The sequence below is a fragment of the Pogona vitticeps genome, chromosome 2 (assembly GCF_051106095.1).
Source record: "Pogona vitticeps strain Pit_001003342236 chromosome 2, PviZW2.1, whole genome shotgun sequence".
NCBI classification, from domain to species: Eukaryota; Metazoa; Chordata; class Lepidosauria; order Squamata; family Agamidae; genus Pogona; species Pogona vitticeps.
This window is the reverse complement of record NC_135784.1, coordinates 20,961,081-20,979,990: the sequence shown is the minus strand read 5'-3', so window position 1 is coordinate 20,979,990 and position 18,910 is coordinate 20,961,081. Positions and strand designations below refer to the sequence as shown.

Here is an 18,910-nt window from a genome sequence, read left to right as displayed (position 1 = left end):
TCCTTATTCTGTCCCAAAGGTTAGCTCTCTGACCTTTTCTTGACCTGGCATTTAGCAGTAGCAGATTTGGAAGGGACCCTATAGATCATCGAGTCCAGCCCCTCTCAAGGAGGCTCAGTGGGGAACTGAACACTGAACTCCCAACCTCAGGCTCCTCAGACTTAAGCCCCTGAACTATTTCAACCCAGGGAGTCTGACATCGAGGCTATCCAGGGCGTTTGAGTTGGAAGACATCTGGGGGTTAGGGGGGGGGCAACCAGCACTCTATTTTGTGCCTTCCTCCAACTCCACATCTTCCCCCCCCCCCCAGCTTCTGTCACTGCACTGGCTACTCCTTGGTCCCCTGCAACATCCCCCCACCTCCTTGACAAAGACCTCACAATAGCAAACAAGCAGGTAGGCAGGACTCAGAACCTGGTAAGGATCACTGACTCCCGCAGGAGTCCTACATTTATGGACCTCTCAGCACAAAACATCAGTTGCAACACATGGGCCACATTAAAGAAATCCCCCGCTGATGGCACATAAGATCCTCCTTTGAGTGGAGGAAGAGAAGAAGCACTGGCAGTGGCAGCCCTCGCACCCGCTCCAGCTTTTTATACGCACTTCTCCAACCAGGTGTTGAAAGTCAGGAGGGGAGGAAGAAGGGGAAGCGGTCACCCCCAATCCAGGAGAGCTTTTGTCCTGCACAGAAGCGGAGGTCCCACAGGCGGAAGCTCAGCAGGGGGAGGATCACAGTAGCAGATTTTCCCCAGTGTAGTGGACAGAGTGATGGATGAGGACTCAGAAGACCTGAGTTCGAATTCCTGCTCAGCTGTGGAAACTCATGGGTCTATGTATGGGGAACTGATGAAACCTCTTAGGAAATAAATATCTCCATTAGCGTCACTGCAAGTTGGTTTTGATTTAACGGCACCTAACACACAGACACATTGCCTCCAGACGTGTTTCTGTAGGCTTCTAGAAGAAATCCCTCCACACTGTATTGAGGAAGACATTATCATCGCTGTTCATGAAAGCTTCTGAGCACAGAGCCAGCCTTGCTTTCCTGGTGGCCATGGAGTTGGGGCGATGTTTTTTTTTCCAAAAACACAAATCAATGTCCAATTGCTTTCTCGTTTTTGAGGGGGGTGGGGGGGAAGCGGCCAATTCCCCTGTGGGGAGGAGCTGACCTGGGGTCAAAATTGCCTCTAGGGTCCACCAGAATTGCTGAATCCCTCCCCCCCATTATAAAATACATACATAAGAGGGGGCAACAAACGAACCTTTTTATGTATAATTGTTATCGAAAACCTATCCACAGACAGACCCACCTCTCCCGACCCATATAACGGGCATGACCAGGACACAGACATTTGATTTAATACTTTTAACGGTTAAGCTGCTCAATACTCTTCGGTCCTGAATACTTTGTTTTTAAAGTCTTTCTTAAAGGGAATTCCTGGCAACGTTCTCAAAGCAAGGATGTCGAGAGCCGACGATTCTGCTTCAGGAGCACCAGCTGTTCAAAGACCTCGTCGGACAAAGAATGATTTTCCACAGTCATGACGCTGCCCTCCAGCCCGAACAGGCTTTCTAGGGCAGCACTAGAAGGCACGCTGGTGTTGTACTTCAGAAAAATCTGCAAAATACGGGGGAAATCTTCTAAGGAGGAGGTTGACAATTCCCTCCTGGGGGTCTTCAAGTACCTTGATATCTCCTCTTCGGCGGCAGACCTCCTCGTGGGCTCAGTGACATCAAAAAAGAAGTCTTGATCGCTGTCGTCTTCCTGCTCTTTTTCTGAAGGCTGGTCTTTGTCCTCCATGTTCAAAGCCTTGATTTCTGCCTTCATCAAGGCCTCTAGGGCAGACCTGTGAGGAAAAAAAGAGGGGCCATGACAACACTGCATTCAGAAATAGAAGGAAGGATGGGAGGACTGCTGGAGAGTTCAGTGGTTTAGGTCTCTGGCTGTGGAATCAGAGGCTGAGAGTTTGATTCCCCCCCAGTGTCGGTTTCCTTACAGGGCTGGACTCTTATGATCTATAGGATCCCTTCAAGCCCTACAGTTCTATGATGATGAGGGTTATATCAGAGAATAATGGAGTTGAGAGGGGCCTATAAGGCCATCGAGTCCAACCCCCTGCTCAGTGCCGGAATCCAAATCAAAGCAAATCTGACAGAGGGTGGTCAAATTTTCTCTCGAATGTCTCCAGCGTTGCTCACCACCTCTTGAGATAATAAGTTCCATTGTTGTCCTGTACCTCGAACCCATTTATTACGTGTCCTGCACTCTGGGATGATTGAGAACAGATCAATCCTGCCCTTCCTCTGTATGACAATTTTTCAAGTGTTTCAAAAATGCTGTCACATCTCCCCTCAGTCTTTTTTCCTCAAGGCTAAACATGCCCAGTTCTTTCAGCCTTTCCTCATAAGGCTTGGTTTCCAGCCCCCTGATCATCCTTATCACCCTCCTCTGAACTTGTTCCAATTTGTTAGCATCCTTCTTGAAGTGTGGTGTCCAGAACTGGACACAATACTCAAGGTGAGGCCTAATCAGTGCTGAATAGAGGGGGACTAGAACCTTGCGGAATTTGGAGACTACACATATGTTAATGAAGCGAAAAATAGCATTTGCCTTTTTTGTAGCCACCTCACACTGTTGGCTCAAATTTGTGATCTAGTATTTGTGTTTTCTTATGCTTAGCCTGATGAAGATCTGTTTCGGGCTAATGTTTGCGGGGGGGGGAGGTTGGGCAATCTTAGTTAGTTAGTTAGTAAGTTAGCTAATTACACACACACACACACACACACACACACACACACACACACACACTTTCTCCTTGAAAAGGAGCCAAGGTTCCTTACAACAATGAAAGGCAATATCTAAGGTTGAAAGTTGGAAACAGTGAGTATACAATGATGGTTAACATCATTATAAGACAATATTTAAATCTACAAACAATGAATAAGGAGGCATCTTAGATCAGTAACAGGCAATATTAAGGTGAAAATTAAGTATACAAAATGTTTTTTTAAAATATCATTCTGAGAAATGAAAAGGGTAAACATGGGAAACACAAGTACCAATCTATCTCAAATTCACACACAGGTAGCTGGGAAGGCTTGCCTGAAGAGAAAGGTCTGTGCCTGCTTGTTTCATCTGGATGGGGACACTCATGGGAAGAATGCTGGAGAGGGATGTGCAACTAGAAGGTTTTGCACTCTATATATCCCAGATTTCTTCACAAGTCCCGAAGCAGAATTTTGGCCATTCCAGTCAAACCTTCAGACACCTATTATTTCCTCACCCAAGAACAGAGCTTCAAACATGGTATCTGAAGGTGTGGGTCTGTAGAGTGGAGCAGACAGGATTTTGCTTGGGGAATTCCTGGAGAATTCTGGGTTGTTGTTTTTTGCCACTTCCCAAAAATACAAATGGCAGATCCCTGCAGCTAGTAAATACAGCAGGAACACTTTATAGGCAAGATCAGCACCCGCTGTTTCACTTATCCACTACCTGAAAAAAGATAAAATGGATGGATGGATAATACAACCCAGAAACAAAGGTTCCAAAGCTGTATTACCAGGACTGACCACTAGATGGAAACAGAGGCTATGCTAGATACAGCTGGCTCAATGGAAATACACTGTTATCGTTTAGTCGTGTCCGACTCTTCGTGACCCCATGGACCAGAGCACGCCAGGCCCTCCTGTTTTCCACTGCCTCCCGGAGTTGGGTCAAATTCATGTTGGTCGCTTCAATGACACTGTCCAGCCATCTCATCCTCGGTCGTCCCCTTCTCCTCTTGCCTTAACGTTTTCCCAACATCAGGGTCTTTTCCAAGGAGTCTTCTCTTCTCATGAGATGGCCAAAGTACTGGAGCCTCAGCTTCAGGATCAGTCCTTCCAGTGAGCACTTAGGATTGATTTCCTTTAGAATTGATAGGTTTGTTCTCGTTGCAGTCCAGGGGACTCTCAAGAGTCTCCTCCAGCACCACAATTCAAAGGCATCAATTCTTCAGCGGTCAGCTTTCTTTATGATCCAGCTCTCACTTCCATACATCTCAAACATGAAACTTTAAGTAAGTTCTTTGTTTAGCCGCTATTTCTTGCATCCATGGGGGGGGGCTGGAACTAATCCCCCTGCGGAGACAGAGTGCATACTGTACGCCCTCCACCCTGATCTGATGCACCACCTGAAGATCCGATGGCCCTCTTATTTACTAAGATTAACATTTACAGCTGCTTTGTACTGAGTCCTCATCCATCAAGCCCCACATCTCTGACTGGCAGCCACATCTCTCCAGGGTTACAGGAAGCATTCGTATCTGTAGCAATCACCCTGCTTTGGCTCAGGTAGAAGATTATTGGCCTGTACCAATGAGAGCGGTTGGGAGGGGGCCAGAGAGAAACTAGAAGGGAGGGGTGAGTCAGAGTCTAGTCAGTTCAGTCAGAGACAGAAATGAGAAACATGAGTTTAGGGGTTTGAGGCAGAGAGAGAGTGTTTAAGGAGTGATTAGTCAGAGTGTGACCGGTATTAATTAAGATAGAAGAGATTAAAGTACAGTGGTGCCTCACAAAAGTCATTCGTTCCGCGAGTAGCATCGTATTGCGAAATTTTCGTCTTGCAAAAGCGCGGTTTCCCATAGGAATGCATTGCAATGCATTCCTATGGGAAACCTCATAAGACAAATGAATTATTTTCGTCTTACGAGGCATCGCTCTTGTGGGGGGAAATCATCTTGCGAAGCACGGCCATAGAAAAAGCCATCTTGCGAGTCTCCACAATTGCAAAATGCTTTCGTCTTGCGAATTTTTCATCCAGCAAGGCATTCGTCTTGCGAGGCACCACTGTAAACTATTGAAGCTTTGTGTAACTTTAAGAATGTGCTTAAGAATTAGTCCTAAAACAACTTGTAATCAATAAACCTGTTTTTGTTCAAAAGTTCAGTACTGAATGGACCTCAGCCTTTCATAGGAAATATAAGTTGATAAAGAGATCAACTGGTGGCAGTGTTTTAAAGGACATGTTGGGATACTCGGCTGAGCTTTTGGTTTGGTGAAACAAGCAGGGGTACGGGGTAAACATCGCAGTATCCTAGCCCTATCTGGAGATCCCTGGTATTCTCTGGCAGCCTCCCAGAGAAGGGCTAAGGAGCGATCCTGCTTAGTTTCTGAAATTAGAAGACAGGGGCCCAAATCCTCTTACCTAGATATTCTAATATAGCACAAAGGGCATAACCTTTGGAGGCAAAGCACCTGAAGTTAAGAAATCAACGTAGATATCATCAGTTGTTACTACACTGTATAACTTGGTGTATAGTTGATAAAAGCTGACTCAACCACTTGGGCCCATTGGCCTCCAAAAGTTACACCATTTGCGTAGCTAGGCAAGAGGATTTCGGCCACCGCCTGTTTTCAAGATGGCACAAGGGCGCGATTCTTCTTCGTATCTTACCTGTTCGTCTCGGACGTGTCCGAGGGCAACCAGTCCAGTTTGAAGAGGGGGTGTAAGCAGGACGCCATAAGAAGCTTCTTATCCTCCCAAATGGGTGCAAATCGGTTCCTCAGAGCTTCGCGCAAACCCTTCAAGAGTGGGAGGCAGTATGTGTACGGCTCAGGTCTGTCTTCGAGCCTCTGTAACTTGCGGTCAAGGCTGTACAGAGTTGGGAGCAGGTATGCCATGAACAGGCTGTTCTTGTGTTGCAGAATGTCAAGGGACCGGGCGAGGGGCGCCATGATCTCCGTGTACTCCTCCAGCACTAGGCGCTCAGCATCTGTGATCCTAGCCACACCGCAGTGGTCCCTTACAGCATCCACTTTCTGTGGCCTGGTCGAGAGGAGCTCATTGAGTTGCTTCAATGCCTCAAAGGTGGAATGCCATTGGGTTTTGTCAGGAACTTTCAGGCGTGTGCCGCACTGTTGGTGGATGTACTCGGCGATCTCTTCTGACTGGCTCTGCTTGGACCACAGCTTGCTGCATTTTCCCACCAAGGCACGGAAATGCTTCTTGAAAGGCCCCACGGGACTGTGTTTGCAGGAGTCAGGAATCAGAGCCTGCAAGTCCTCCGTCACCACCAGATTGAGGGTATGGCTGGCGCACCTTTGTTGTGGCGGCAAACAAAAGAATTCCTCCTCGTCCCCCGCATCTTCCTCTTCCTCGTCATCTGTGTCCAGGATCTCAGAGATTGGCAGATACTCTACTTTGGCGTCCTCCTGGTTGCCATCATCTATGGCAGTCTCTGCCGCTGGTTCTCTGGCCTTGGACACCTGCAGGGCTCTCACAAAGTGGGAGCCGTTGTCAGTGACCGTGGCCACCACTTTGTCATCGATCCTGTACTGCACGTGGACGCCGTGGAGCGCTTTGGCGAGGACTCTGTACGTGCGTGGCCCTTTCAGCCGCTTACAAGCCAAGGCCCCACACTCACGCTTCATCGTGGCAGGGTTGATCCAGTGGGCCGTCACGCTCAAGAAACGCCTCCGGCCACTGGTCCAGCAGTCCGCGGTGGTGGCAACGTAGGACACGCCACCCATCCGCTTTGTGAGCGTTTCTCTCATGTCCGCTGCTTTCTGCTCGATCTTTTCCCTTAGAGTCTTGGCGCACATGAGGGTGAGGTCTTTCGGGAGGCCGAGGCAAACCAGCGCCCTGAAAGTTGGCTTGTCCACAGTCTGAAGGGGGACGGTCTCCTCCACGACATAGTCCAGGAGTTTCTGGTCGAAAACTTTCTGGAAAGAAATATCCCTGCCGCATTGCCACCTCCTGAAGTCCGACCGTGTCCTCGCCATTTTCATAGCAGGGGAACCCTCTTCCTCGTCTTCACACGTCAGTTCGGGACGGCGGCGTCTCCCTGTTCTTCCTCCTACAATTTCAAGAATGGCTTGCAGCTCCTTAGGATGTGCCTTCTGAGGAGGAGGAAGGAAAGCATAAATATCCAACCACAACTTTGAAAAGATTACTTCATGTTTAAAGCACAGCAATAATCCAGGCATCCCGGGCACAGGGCCTCTTTTTGGAGGGCCAAATTTAATTTCAGAAACATTGTCAGGGGCCACATGTCAGAGAATGGTGGAGTTCACAGCAAATGGGTGGAGACCAAAGTCCCAGCAGGATAAATAAAGCACTTCCTGTCCATAACTTACTAAGCCTTGTAGCCTTCTTGAAAGGGTGGAAAAAAACCTACAAATGCTGGGAAACCACTAAATGATGGTGTGATGGGAAAGGTGCCGTGCCTCTGTGAGGAAGCCATTTGTCAGAAAGGCTGGTTCAAGACCGGAAATGGGAAAGCCTTTAAAATAACTGGAGGGGAAACAGTTTTTTCCCTGTTTTTTTTTCCCAAAGCCTTTTTCTTTTGTTTATTTCTGGAAAAATTGGAAAAAAAATATATGGAGTGTGGAACAAAGTCTCAGAAGTCTTTCATAAAGGTCTTTATGTTATATAGTTTGAGTACCATGTCAGACACACATTACGTCAAAGAACATATTCCACACGGGCAGCTTGAGCTGTTACCCCTTGGCAACCAGCAGCAAGGTCTGGGTAACCTTTGTTATCTTCTTCAATGCAATTGTTCCACGACAAGTCACCACACTTTTTTAAAAAATGGACTCAAGTAACTTTTGGGGCCTCTCTGGGATTAGGGGCCCTGAATCTTAAGCTCCATTAGTTTTTTTAGTAGATGTGTCCCTGCCTCCTTGGAGAACAGCCAGCCTATATAGCCTTGGGCAAGCTGCACAGTTCCAGAACACCTGCACAAGAAGGGAATGGTAAACCACGTCGGTTTAGTTTCTGCTCAGAAAGGATCGCCATAGATCAGATTCGACTGGACAGCACAACTTTTAAAACTAAATCATTTATGGTGCTTTGACCTCTACTTGCGTTTTAACTCCTTGCATTTTAATTGAAGTCTCTTTAGAGGCGAAAGGCAGCGTAGAAATGACACAAATAAAATAATAAACAATAATTATTAGTTACATGATGTACATGATGGTGGAAAATAATCCACAGACGTGGTTATTCTTCTAGCTTTCCAGGACCACAAGCAAAACCAACCTGAAAGGTCTGCAAGTTGGACCAATACTCTAAGAAATCAGAATGAGAGGCTAGGTCTCAGGATACAGAAAAATGTAAATGATCTTTATTCCGGTTTTTTAAAAAAAATGCATTTCAGCACATGGCCTTCTTAAGGAGGAAGGTTTTAGAAGCAAAACTTCCATTAGCAGATTTGGCCCGTACCAGCTCTGAATGCTACACGAATAGTAGTAAAGATTTTCGAAGGCTTTCACGGCCGGGATCTGATGGTCGTTGTGGGTTTTTCGGGCTCTTTGGCCGTGTTCTGAAGGTTGTTCTTCCTGATGTTTCGCCAGTCTCTGTGGCCGGCATCTTCAGAGGACTAGAGTAGGAACTCTGTCTGAGCATGGATAAAGATTATTTACCTTTTTCTCATCCTGAGACCTAGTCACTCCTTCTGGTTTCTGATACCATTGAACGTACCGGTTCCTGATCGAAGCTCACCTTGAAATGTTGCTTGACGTTGGAGGAGGAACTGATGGCCGAGCTCAAGGTTTTGAACAACGGAAGGCAGTAATTGCACTGCACAATCACGTTCTTCCCCTTCTGGCGCATAAAGGTAACGGCCTTCTCAAACCCAAACCACGGGACCCACGGTTGTGCAAAGGTCGTGGACGTGGTTGGCTCCTGCTCCTCCATTTCCTCCTCTCCCTCCTCAATCATCCTCTCGTGCCCCACCTCATGGTGCGGAGGTTGCGCCCGGTCAGCAATCTTGGTGGGCCTGACAGTCACCTTGGCAGCCGCAGTGACAGCACCTGCAAGAATAAACAGGGAAGGGTGGTGTAGTGGGTAGAGCATTAGCCTAGAACTCAGGAGACTTGGGTTCGAATCCACATGTGGACATGGAGTTCCATGCCTGGGCCCACAGCCATGCCACTTTGAACTCATGAGAAGAAGGTGGGAGATAAATGTAATTCAAGCGTAAAATTTTGGATGGATAGCTCAGTGGTTTAGGTATCATCTGCCTGCAGAGGTTGGGGGGGTTCAATTCCCCATTGTTTCTGCTGTGAAATAAATTCAGCCTGTGTAGCCTTGGGCAAGCTGCACAATCCCAGGGCACCCCAAGAAGAAGAGAAAAGTAAACCAGTTTTGAGTATTCGCTACCTGGAAAAACCTGAAAAGGGTCACCAAAGGTCAGAATTGACTCAGCAACACATGATTATTATTACTATTATTACATATAAAATCTGAGAGTAGAAAGCATCTTTATGCTGACAATGACTGCAATACAGAATTCTTAGACATGGGTTTGTGTTTTTTGTGGGGCGACTACAATTCCCAAATTCCACAGCCTCATCTGTGAGGGATTCCAGCAGGAAAACTAAAATTAGTGAGTCCACAACATTCTCTGTCACTGCTCCCAGACTTTGGAACTCCCTCCCACTGGAAGCAGACAACGACCTTTCTTATCAGTCAAGTTTTCCTTCAGTGACTGGCTGCCTGAGTTAAATTGATGGTTGTGCCTTACTTCTTTGAATGCGGTTTTTTGTATTGCCATGTGTTTTCCATTTCTAAGGGCGGTAATTTGTTTGTTCTTTTTAAATATTTGTATACTTATTGCTTTTTGCTTCAAATATTGTCTTTTAATGACCTAAGCTGCCTTTTTATACTTGTTTTTAGCTCTAAATATTGCATTTTAATGATGTAAGCCTCCCTGGGTCCTTTTTTAAGAAGAAAGGCAGAGTAAAAATATCTCAAATAAATAAACATTATTCCCCACCATTCTCTTAAGTACAGTGGTGCCTTGCATAACGAGTGCACCGTTTAACGATGAATCCGCATAGCGATGCGGATTTAGCTATCGTAATGCGATCGCATACCAATGGTCTAAATGGCCAAAATTCGCTTTGCGACGATTGGTAAGCGTTTCGCTTACCGATTTTCGCATAGTGATTTTTTAATCAGCTGTTCGGCGGTTCCAAAATGGCCACCGGACGCCCAAAATGGCATCGCGCAGCATTTTCGCACCCTGCCCTCGCTTACCGAGGACGCGAAAATGGCGGCCAGATGGGGAAACATCGCATAACGTTGAGTTTGGGTCCCACTGGAACGCATTAAATGTTCCGTATAACAATGTTTCTCCATAGCGAAGATTAATCCGGAACGGATTAACCTCGCTATGCGGGGCACCACTGTATAATCAGACAAAGTGAAAAGGGACTTGACGGCATGTAATAGCAACAACAGTGTCTTTGTACAGTATATAAACTGTCCCAACAGTATTTGTTATTCAGCTGTGTACAATAAATTTCATTAGCAGAATAAACATGAAGGAAAATTCATGTGATGGGAGATACTCCTTCAGAGACACAAAACATAAGACCAGGGGGCTTCTTACCTAAAAAGATGTCTGCAAGATCATCTTCCTGTTTGATTTCCTGGAAGAAGGGCGGCTGCCACTCATCCTGAACAACTTCTTCACCCTCAACAAGGTCATTGGTTTCCTTCCTGGAGGGACCCAGAACCTAATGACACAGGAATACAGATCATGTTCAAGAGAGACAGAACCAGATGAGGTGGAATCAGAATGGGGGATGTTTTCGTCTGTGTGGTTTTTCTTAACGCATGCCATTTGACAGAAACGGTGCAGTTGGGGAAAATGGGTGCAGTCAGAAACTGATTTAAGAAAAAAAAGATGGCTCTAACAGTGAGGCCTCGGAGTTTATCTCTCAGTTTCCAACTGCACGTCCCCCCAAAAAATGGATTGCAAAATGGTCCATTCTATTCTTACTTCTCTCCTTTCTTCAACCAACCACTGCCTCGCGCACTGAGCGTCCCGTGATTTTTATTAGGCGCCTTCGAAAGCTGGACATGAGGAAGAGACTCGGTTGCCATTCTGAATAATGTTCTTTAGGGAAGCCATGTGGGTTTATCTGTGTGAATGCGCGAAACATCCAACTCTGAAATTTTACTGCCTCACAGTACACACAGCGTCTGCCTTTTGAATCACTGCACTTTATCCCAGTCTCTTGCCTAAGAGAGGTCTCATTTTAAAAAGTTACTTTTCTCAAACTACAATTTCATTACTAATATACAGTGTCAGCCTCCAGAGGCCGGGCCTTCTTCGCTGTGGCACCTACATTCTGGAACCAGCTCCCAGTGGCTCCCTCTCTCCCTATGTTTAACAGGCTCCCGAAAACATTGCTTTTCAGAGGTCTTTCATGCCATTTCTGCTTGATTCCACATCTTCCATATTTTAGCTAGAATTTATGCCCCCTGTGATTGTTGTACTGTTTTAATGTTTAATTGTTTATTGCTTTCATTTATAACCCTACCACTGCTGGGTGTTCTCTTAGCATGCTGTAAACCGTCCAGAATAGCGCATTGCACTAATGGGTTGGGGTGCAAATTAAACAAACAAACATGGAGACAAAAATTAAAAATGCCAGGGTTGGGAAAAAAAAGGATTCCTAACTTTTCCCAAGTAGTAACCTCCTCCACTGCAGTGCTGGCATCAGAGCGGTTTACTTAAAACCTAACCCTTTCCCCAGAAGAGATTCGAACCTGCAACATGTAGCAGTAATGGGGCAGGGAGGCTTGGGGGAAGCTTGTACAGTGGTGCCTCGCATAGTGAGGTTAATCTGTTCCGGATTAACCTTCGCTATGCTGAAGCATCGTTGAACGGGGCAGGGAAATCCATTGGAACGCATTAAACATGGTTTAATGCGTTCCAAATGGGCCGAATACTCATCGTTCAGCGATGCTTCTTAATGGCCGGCAGCCATTTTCGCGCCCTCCCCTCGCTTAACGAGGGCGCGAAAACGCTGCGCACGGCCATTTTGGGCCATTTCCGGGCTTCCGGCGGCCATTTTGGCTGCTGAACAGCTGATCGTTGGGCTTCGTTTTGCGAAGATCGGTAAGCGAAACGCTTACCGATCTTCGCAAAGCGAATTTTGCCCTATCTAAAAAACTTTGAGCGATCGCATTAGCGATCCCAAAAAAGGGATCGCTATGCGATTTCGTCGTTGTACGGTGCGCTCGTTAAGCGAGGCACCACTGTATTTCCGACTTTTCTCTGTACTGCACAGTTCTCGGCCATGTTTAGCACAAATTCTTAATCCACCAAAAATTAAAAAAAAACAAAACAGAAAACCCTCACCTGCTCTTCCGGTCTCTCACCCTCCTGTGGCCTCAGGAGAAACTGCTCTGCCAAGGCCACCGCTTGGGAGCAGGTCTCTGGCCCGCTCTTCCGGACCCAGCTCTGCATCTCCTTAGGCAAGATGGCTAGGAATTGCTCCAGGATGACCAGTTCCACCACCTGTCCCTTGGTACGTTTTTCCGGCTGCAGCCACTGACGGCAAAGCTCCCGGAGTCGCTCATAAGCTTCTCGGGGCTCCTTGGCTTCCTGGTAGCTGAAGATCCGGAAGCGCAACCGTTGGAGATCCGAGTTCTCTAGGTTCTCCTCCTCCTCTTCCTTGACTTTCATGCCGCCTCCACCAGGTTTCACCCACAGGTTGCTCTCAGTTCGTGGAATCTCTGAGCCAAGACCTGACAGAGGCTCCGCAGGTTGATCCCTGATACCAGTCGGCCTCTCGAAGTGGGGCAGGAAATCCCTGGCATGGCCGTTCGGCACAGATCCTGCAAATCGGGGCACCCTGTGACTGGACTGTTCAGACTCCATCGTCTTGAGGAAGTCCTGCCACTGGGCTTCCCACGTCTGCTGCAAGCCCTCTCTCATGTCCCACTTGCCTCGCTGGGATGGGTTCCTTCCCCCAAATTCCCCGGGCATCCCAGCCGGAATGCCCTCAGGGCCTTTTTCTGGTTCAAGGCCTACCGAATCCAACTCCTCCTGCTTCACACCCTCCATTAACTCAGCCTGAAACTGGATATCCAGGGCTGATAAACGTCTGGGCTCGTTAGCCATCTTCCTTCTTGATCGAAAGGGAAAGAGAAATGGTATCGCCGCCAGAAACTGGTTCCTCAAAAATCAAGGCACACTCTTAAAATAGTAGCCTCTCTCTCTCTCTGGGAAGGCGACAGAACAGCCAACACAGATAATCTTCTGAAGAAGGTATCCATCTAAGGAAGACAAAGAGTTTTCTCAGGATTCGTAGGACATTCGTTGCCCTGTGTTTTTCTTTTAATGTTCTAATCTCGGTCTCCTGCCCTGAAATTTCAGCTGTAAAGCAGAGATAGGATGGAGATGCTTAATTCAATAAATAACGTCCAGGGGGTGATTTAGATGCTGACCTCTCGCTTCCTCTCTTCACCAGGGTTCCCCCACCATATTCCAACCCCTTGCTCACAACGTCTTGATGATGTAGGTGGAATTATCATTCTATTTATGCTATTCCAACTTAATTCCACAAACCCGAAGGTTTTGTTAGGAGAATAAGTGACTGCCCCAAATTCAGTGAACTTCATAATGCACAGAATTCCAGGTGGACTTGGTAGCCAACCCTGACTACTGGGAGCCAGGAAGACTCAGGTCTGTCATGTCCTACTTCACAGGAAGTGGTAAAGAAGTGTATTGCCTATTACGTAAATACATGTCTAGTTAAAGCAAGTATAGGAAGCTTTATATGACATAAGACTTCCTGTCCTGTGTTTGCATACTTCTGCTCCCCAAATATTGGCTGAAATCCTGTTGCTCAGCGCAGTAATTTGCACACATAATCAGCTGCAACTAGAGTAGGGCCATTTGAATAAATGGAACTTATGGAAGGGTTGGCATACTACACCCCCACTGATTAAATGGGCTTACTCTAGTTGTGATCTACTATGTTAAGCAACAGGATTTCGCACCCTATTTAACACATCCAAATACAGTGGTGCCCCGCATAACGAGCGATTCGTTTAACGACGAATCCGCATAGTGATGAGGTTTTTGCGATCGCAAAAGCAATCGCATAACAATGTTTTCAATGGGTAAAAATCGCTTTGCGATGATCGGTAAGCGTTTCGCTTACCGATTATCGCATAACGATGTTTAAAAAAACAGCTGATCGGCGGTTCCAAAATGGGCGCCGGAAAAAAATGGGCGCCCGCAGTGTTTTCGCGCCCTTTCCTCACTTACCGGGCAGCGAAAATAGCGGCTGCATGGAGGATTTTTGCTTTAAGGTGAGTTTTTTGCCCATAGGAACGCATTGAAGGGGTTTCAATGTGTTCCTATGGGATTTTTTGCCCCGCATAGTGACGAATCCGTATAGCGACGATTTTTTTGGAACGGATTATCGTCGCTATGTGAGGCACCACTGTAATCAGTGTTGTTTTTGTGGGTTTTTCAGGCCCTTTGGCTGTGTTCTGAAGGTTGTTCTCCCTAACCTTTTACCAGTCTCTGTGGCCATGGGCATCTTCAGAGAACAGGAGTCAGAACTCTGTCTGTTCTCTGGTACGGTTTGGATAGTTGAGTATGTATGTATGTATGTATGTATGTATGTATGTATGTATGTATGTATGTATGTATGTATGTATGTATGTATGTATGTATGTATGTATGTATGTATTTATTTAAAACATTTTTATCCTGCCTTTCTCCTTCAAAAAAGACAGAAAGCAGTTTACAGCAATTAAAAGACATTATTTAAGCTAACAGCAAGTATACAATACTAAAAGGATCAAATGAATCCAATACAGTGGTGCCACGCTAGTTACCCCGCATGACAGTTTTTTCGCTAGACATCAGCTTTTTGCGATCGCTATAGCAATTCGCAAAACAGTGATTCCTATGGGGGAATTTCACTGGACAATGTTTGGTCCCTGCTTCGCAAACCAATTTTTGCTAGACGACAATTTTGACAGCTCCCTCCGTGCTCGCAAACAGGTGTTTTCGGGACCTAAGCTTCGCAAGACAGCAATTTAAACAGCTGATCGGCAGTTCGCAAAGCGGCTTTCCTATGGCCGATCTTCGCTAGACGACAATTCTTCCCCATTGGAACGCATTAAACAGTTTCAATGCATTCCAATGGGGAAATGCTTTTCGCTAGACAATGATTTCGATAAACAGCGATTTCAGTGGAATGGATTATCATCGTCTAGCGAGGCACCACTGTACTAAAAAATATAAGCAACACCAAAACATGGAAGTTCTAAAACTTAAAGTTCCAAATATCCTGTGGATGTTTGGGAGCGGAAGAGGGCAACATCATAAAGAGGATAACAAGGAAGCTTCTTATTTGGATTAAGACATGCAGAGGTCATAATAGCAGCAGTTCAGCTGTGCTAGAGGCTCTTCTCTTTGTCTAATTGGGTCTTCTCTAGAGTAGCAGGCAAAATCCCAAGGGGGGAGGGAAACCTTATCAGCTTTTGTCCTGTTCAGGAGATTGGGTGATTATGGTGATCAGTGTTTTTTTGTTGTGTGTGTATTGTTGTGATAAGGGGGAAGGATTATCTGTCACTGTGATTGATGGGTGTCATTAGCTGGTCTTTTGTGTGTAGTGAACACAGAACAACCATCAGATCCAGGCCTTGAAAGCCTTCAGAGAATCTGATGTGTTTTAGTCTTGTAAGACTAAATATTTTATTACCTGTAAATCTTTAAACAATTGTAGATCAATGTTTTTTAGCTTGAAATACATTGACTCTGGTCTCTTGCCCTAGATACTTAAATATTTTGGATGATTATATACATACATACACTTATTTTTTTCCTGCATTTGTGGGCACATTACATTTTTATTATACAATATGCCTGGATAATTTCTGAATAAAAACCATTTATTATTATTTTTATGCAATGATGAGTGCTGTAACCATTCCCGTTCACTAATTATATGAATGTTGTCCAATTCTTGGTTTAGACTCCATTCTCCGTGCACTCTGGAGAATGATTTAGAAAAGGTACATTTTAATCACCATGCTACCTGAAGGACAATGTTTCCAAACTCTTTTTGCTGGTTAAATTAAGTTATGACTGGCTAAGTTTGCAAAGCTCTGAACCTCTAGGAACAAGCTGGAAATTAAGCCCTCCTCAATTAAAAAAGTTTATGGTTGAAGTCCTGAAACATTATTACAATTTGTTACAGTTGTAAGATACTGTGTGTTACAACAATGACAACACAGTTGTTATTTAGTGCAAAACAGTTTGGTTCTGCAAATAAATGATCGGCAGCAATTTTCTTGAAAAGAAAGAAAAGTACAATTGTGCCTCGCTTAACGGGCACTCCATTTAACGACAAATCCGCATAGCGATTAAGTTTTTGCAATCGCAAAAGCGATAGCATTGCAACGATTTATAGGAAAGATTATCTTAGGTCAATAGTATTTACCGAAAGTCAGTGTAGTGTAGTGGATATAGAGTGACTGACTAGGAGGAGACCTGGGTTCAAATCCCTACTTGACCATGGAAACTCAGAGTGACAGTAGTAATGGTTAAACCACTCACTGAGCATCTCATGTATCTTGAAAACTCTATTAGGACTGCCATAAATCAAAAGCAACTTGACAGTGCAGGGCAACAATTAAAAATTAGATTTGCAATGATTCAGATTTCCAAAAGAATCTGGAAGACATAATTTTTTAAAAAAAACATAATTCCCAGAATTGGCACAGACTGGATGGCCATACTTGTGGCCTGCGGCACGCTTTAGATTTTAGAAAGACCTCAATTTGCAAATTTGTCTCTACAAACATCTGATGTTATCAAATCAATCCTCCTTTTAATTATTCTGATCATCATCATCATGTACCATCAAGTCAATTCTGAATTACAGCAACCCTGTAAAGTTTATAGTGTTTTCTAGGCAGAGAGTACTCAAAAATAGTAAATCATTTCTGTCTTCTTCAGACTATGCAGCTTGCCCAAGACCACACAGGCTGGCTTTTCCCCCCAGGAGCACCATGTCTAAACCATTGAGCTATCAATTGAGCAAATACTAGTACTGATACTAATACTAATACTAATAATATCCATTGAACAACAGGCAATATAACTCTCCTTTTTTAAAATTCATTCTTATTCTTATGCAAGGCAGTGCTGTAAGCATTACTATTCACAAAGGACACTACTCTCCACGCACGCGTGCATGTGCGTACACACGCACAGATGCGGGGCACGCGTGTTAAACTGGTTTTCCTTGCACCCTTTTGCAAATGCTCCCTCCAGAGGGAATCTTGTAAACAAAAACACGGCTTTTTGCTGTTAACTAAAACGATAGTTTCATATGGAGAAGAACAGACAGGGCTTATACACGCCCTTCCCCCAGCACCGCCACTCACCAATTCATTTCTACAAACCGGCTCAAAATATATCGCCCACCGTCCCTCGCTGCAATTCAAGGCACCTATTCCCACGCGCACGCGCGCCACCAGGACTGAGCACAGACGGAAGTGGCTCCCCCATCTCCTCCACTGCTCTTTCGGGGTCCTTCTAGGAATTTAGGGCTCGTTCTAGTTAACCCTTTGACGGAGATGAGAAGGAAATACTGTACGCCTGGTTTTACTAGATGCGTTGTTTACTTCTGATTCCCCACCTCCCCACCCCGTATGATTTTTCAGACCCTTCGTGGAAGGCAGGGATGCGAAGGGGCAGCTCAGAACAGACCATAAATCCTATCCCCACCTTTTAATTTCTAGGTCTGTAGCGGTAGGACTGTACCACCATTATATTTCATTCATTCATTCATTCATTCATTCATTCATTCATTTATTTGATTTCAGTTATTTCATCCCATGATGAGCGGGCCTGAGGGCAAAGCCACAGAGAAATCTGTGAGGATCCACAGGGCTGGGCTTGTCCCCCTTCTGGAAGGAGGTCATGCATGGGGTCAGGGCAACCCAAGGCCATTCAGGAGAAAATCCCTGGCCTGAACCCAGCCTGAACTGATTCCAGATACTGTAATCTCTTTCCTGCTTTAAAAAAATATTAGAAAGCTCTCCAACCATCACATGACCAGGCACCTTGCTCAAAAAAAGGAATATTTGTGATCAGGCACTTGTTCTCACATCCCTGTGGGTCCAGAGGAGCCCCATTCAAAAAAGGGTGCACCTCCACCTCTTTTCAAACCAGCGCGAGCTACCACAACTGAGATAACCAGGCGTTTCCCACCTCCCTAGACCCACCCAGTCGACCCACTTCTGCTAAGCTCTATTGGCAGAGTGTGGCTTTGTAAAACCTCTAACTATACACCAGACAAAAGTTCAGGATTAGCTTCAAGTATCCCAACAATAAGGTCATCTCTCATTGTTTTGTTTTTCCTCAACTGGCACTTACGGTCTCATGAACTCACTCAGAGACACTGGTAAGAGAAGAGAATAAAAAAGTTCTATTTCACTCAAAGTTCATCATAGTTCAAAAATAAACTGCATTCTAGAGAAAAATATTAACTGGTTACATGAATAGAACTTAACTGATTATCTAGCTTCGTAACTAACGACATGACTTGCCGACTGACTTCTTATGGCAGCTTGATGTACAAAGTATCTAACTAAAAAGGGAAGGAACTTGAGTGTAATGCTTGTGTGTAATACTCCTCAAACATCTGAGGCAGGGAGCAAGCAATTGGATCCTACCGGACTGACTGGCAGCAAACCCAATCCAGAAAGCGTCCTCCCAGCCAAAACCTCGTCCAGGCAGCATATGACGGTTACTGAATTTCGACTAGATCTTATTAACCAAAGTACGGCATTTTTCTCCTTCTGCAAATCTTGGGATTTGCCCTCAGGCCTGCTGATGAATGTCCACCTTCTAAGTGGATGGTGCTCTTTTGGCTACTTCAGGATCCATGAGGAGGGAAAAATTCATTTGTCCGCCTTACTTTCTGCCCTGTCCTGGCTCTGTGGGATCAGCCGCTTTGTAAAGAGGCAGTTCTGATGGTGTAGGAAAAAAAAAAAAGACAGGACAGGAAACGCTGCACCATCCTACCAGTTTGGTTGTCTTTTAGAATAAAGGCAGCCCTGGGAAAAATCACAACGCCCATGTTCTTTGCG

At 45.5% G+C, this 18,910-nt stretch overlaps 1 protein-coding gene across 2 annotated transcripts; it reads right to left on the bottom strand.

Annotated features, from left to right (window-relative positions):
- Window positions 1-1,254: 1,254 nt before the first annotated feature.
- Window positions 1,255-18,910, bottom strand: LOC110070727 (uncharacterized). 2 transcript variants are annotated; one of them, XM_020778445.3, is made up of 6 exons: window positions 17,201-18,910; window positions 12,144-13,063; window positions 10,383-10,509; window positions 8,489-8,799; window positions 5,438-6,882; window positions 1,255-1,850 (listed from the first exon to the last, which is right to left on the bottom strand). In XM_020778445.3, exons 2-6 carry the CDS (start codon window positions 12,906-12,908, stop codon window positions 1,454-1,456), a joined length of 3,045 nt encoding a protein of 1,014 aa, XP_020634104.3. In that variant the 5' UTR covers window positions 12,909-13,063; window positions 17,201-18,910; the 3' UTR covers window positions 1,255-1,453. The 2 variants fall into 2 exon arrangements, with proteins under 2 accessions (XP_020634104.3, XP_072844557.2); XM_072988456.2 differs by having other exon boundaries at window positions 5,438-6,879.

What these genes read in the sequence shown, in the direction of transcription:
- LOC110070727 (XM_020778445.3), bottom strand. Translation starts at nt 12,908, where the DNA reads ATGGCTAACGAGCCCAGACGTTTATCAGCCCTGGATATCCAGTTTCAG. An exon ending in TCTTGCAGACATCTTTTTAG is followed by an intron (nt 8,800 to 10,382) that starts GTAAGAAGCCCC and finishes TTATTCTTGCAG; the next exon opens with GTGCTGTCACTGCGGCTGCC. An exon ending in GACACGTCCGAGACGAACAG is followed by an intron (nt 1,851 to 5,437) that starts GTAAGATACGAA and finishes TTTTCCTCACAG; the next exon opens with GTCTGCCCTAGAGGCCTTGA.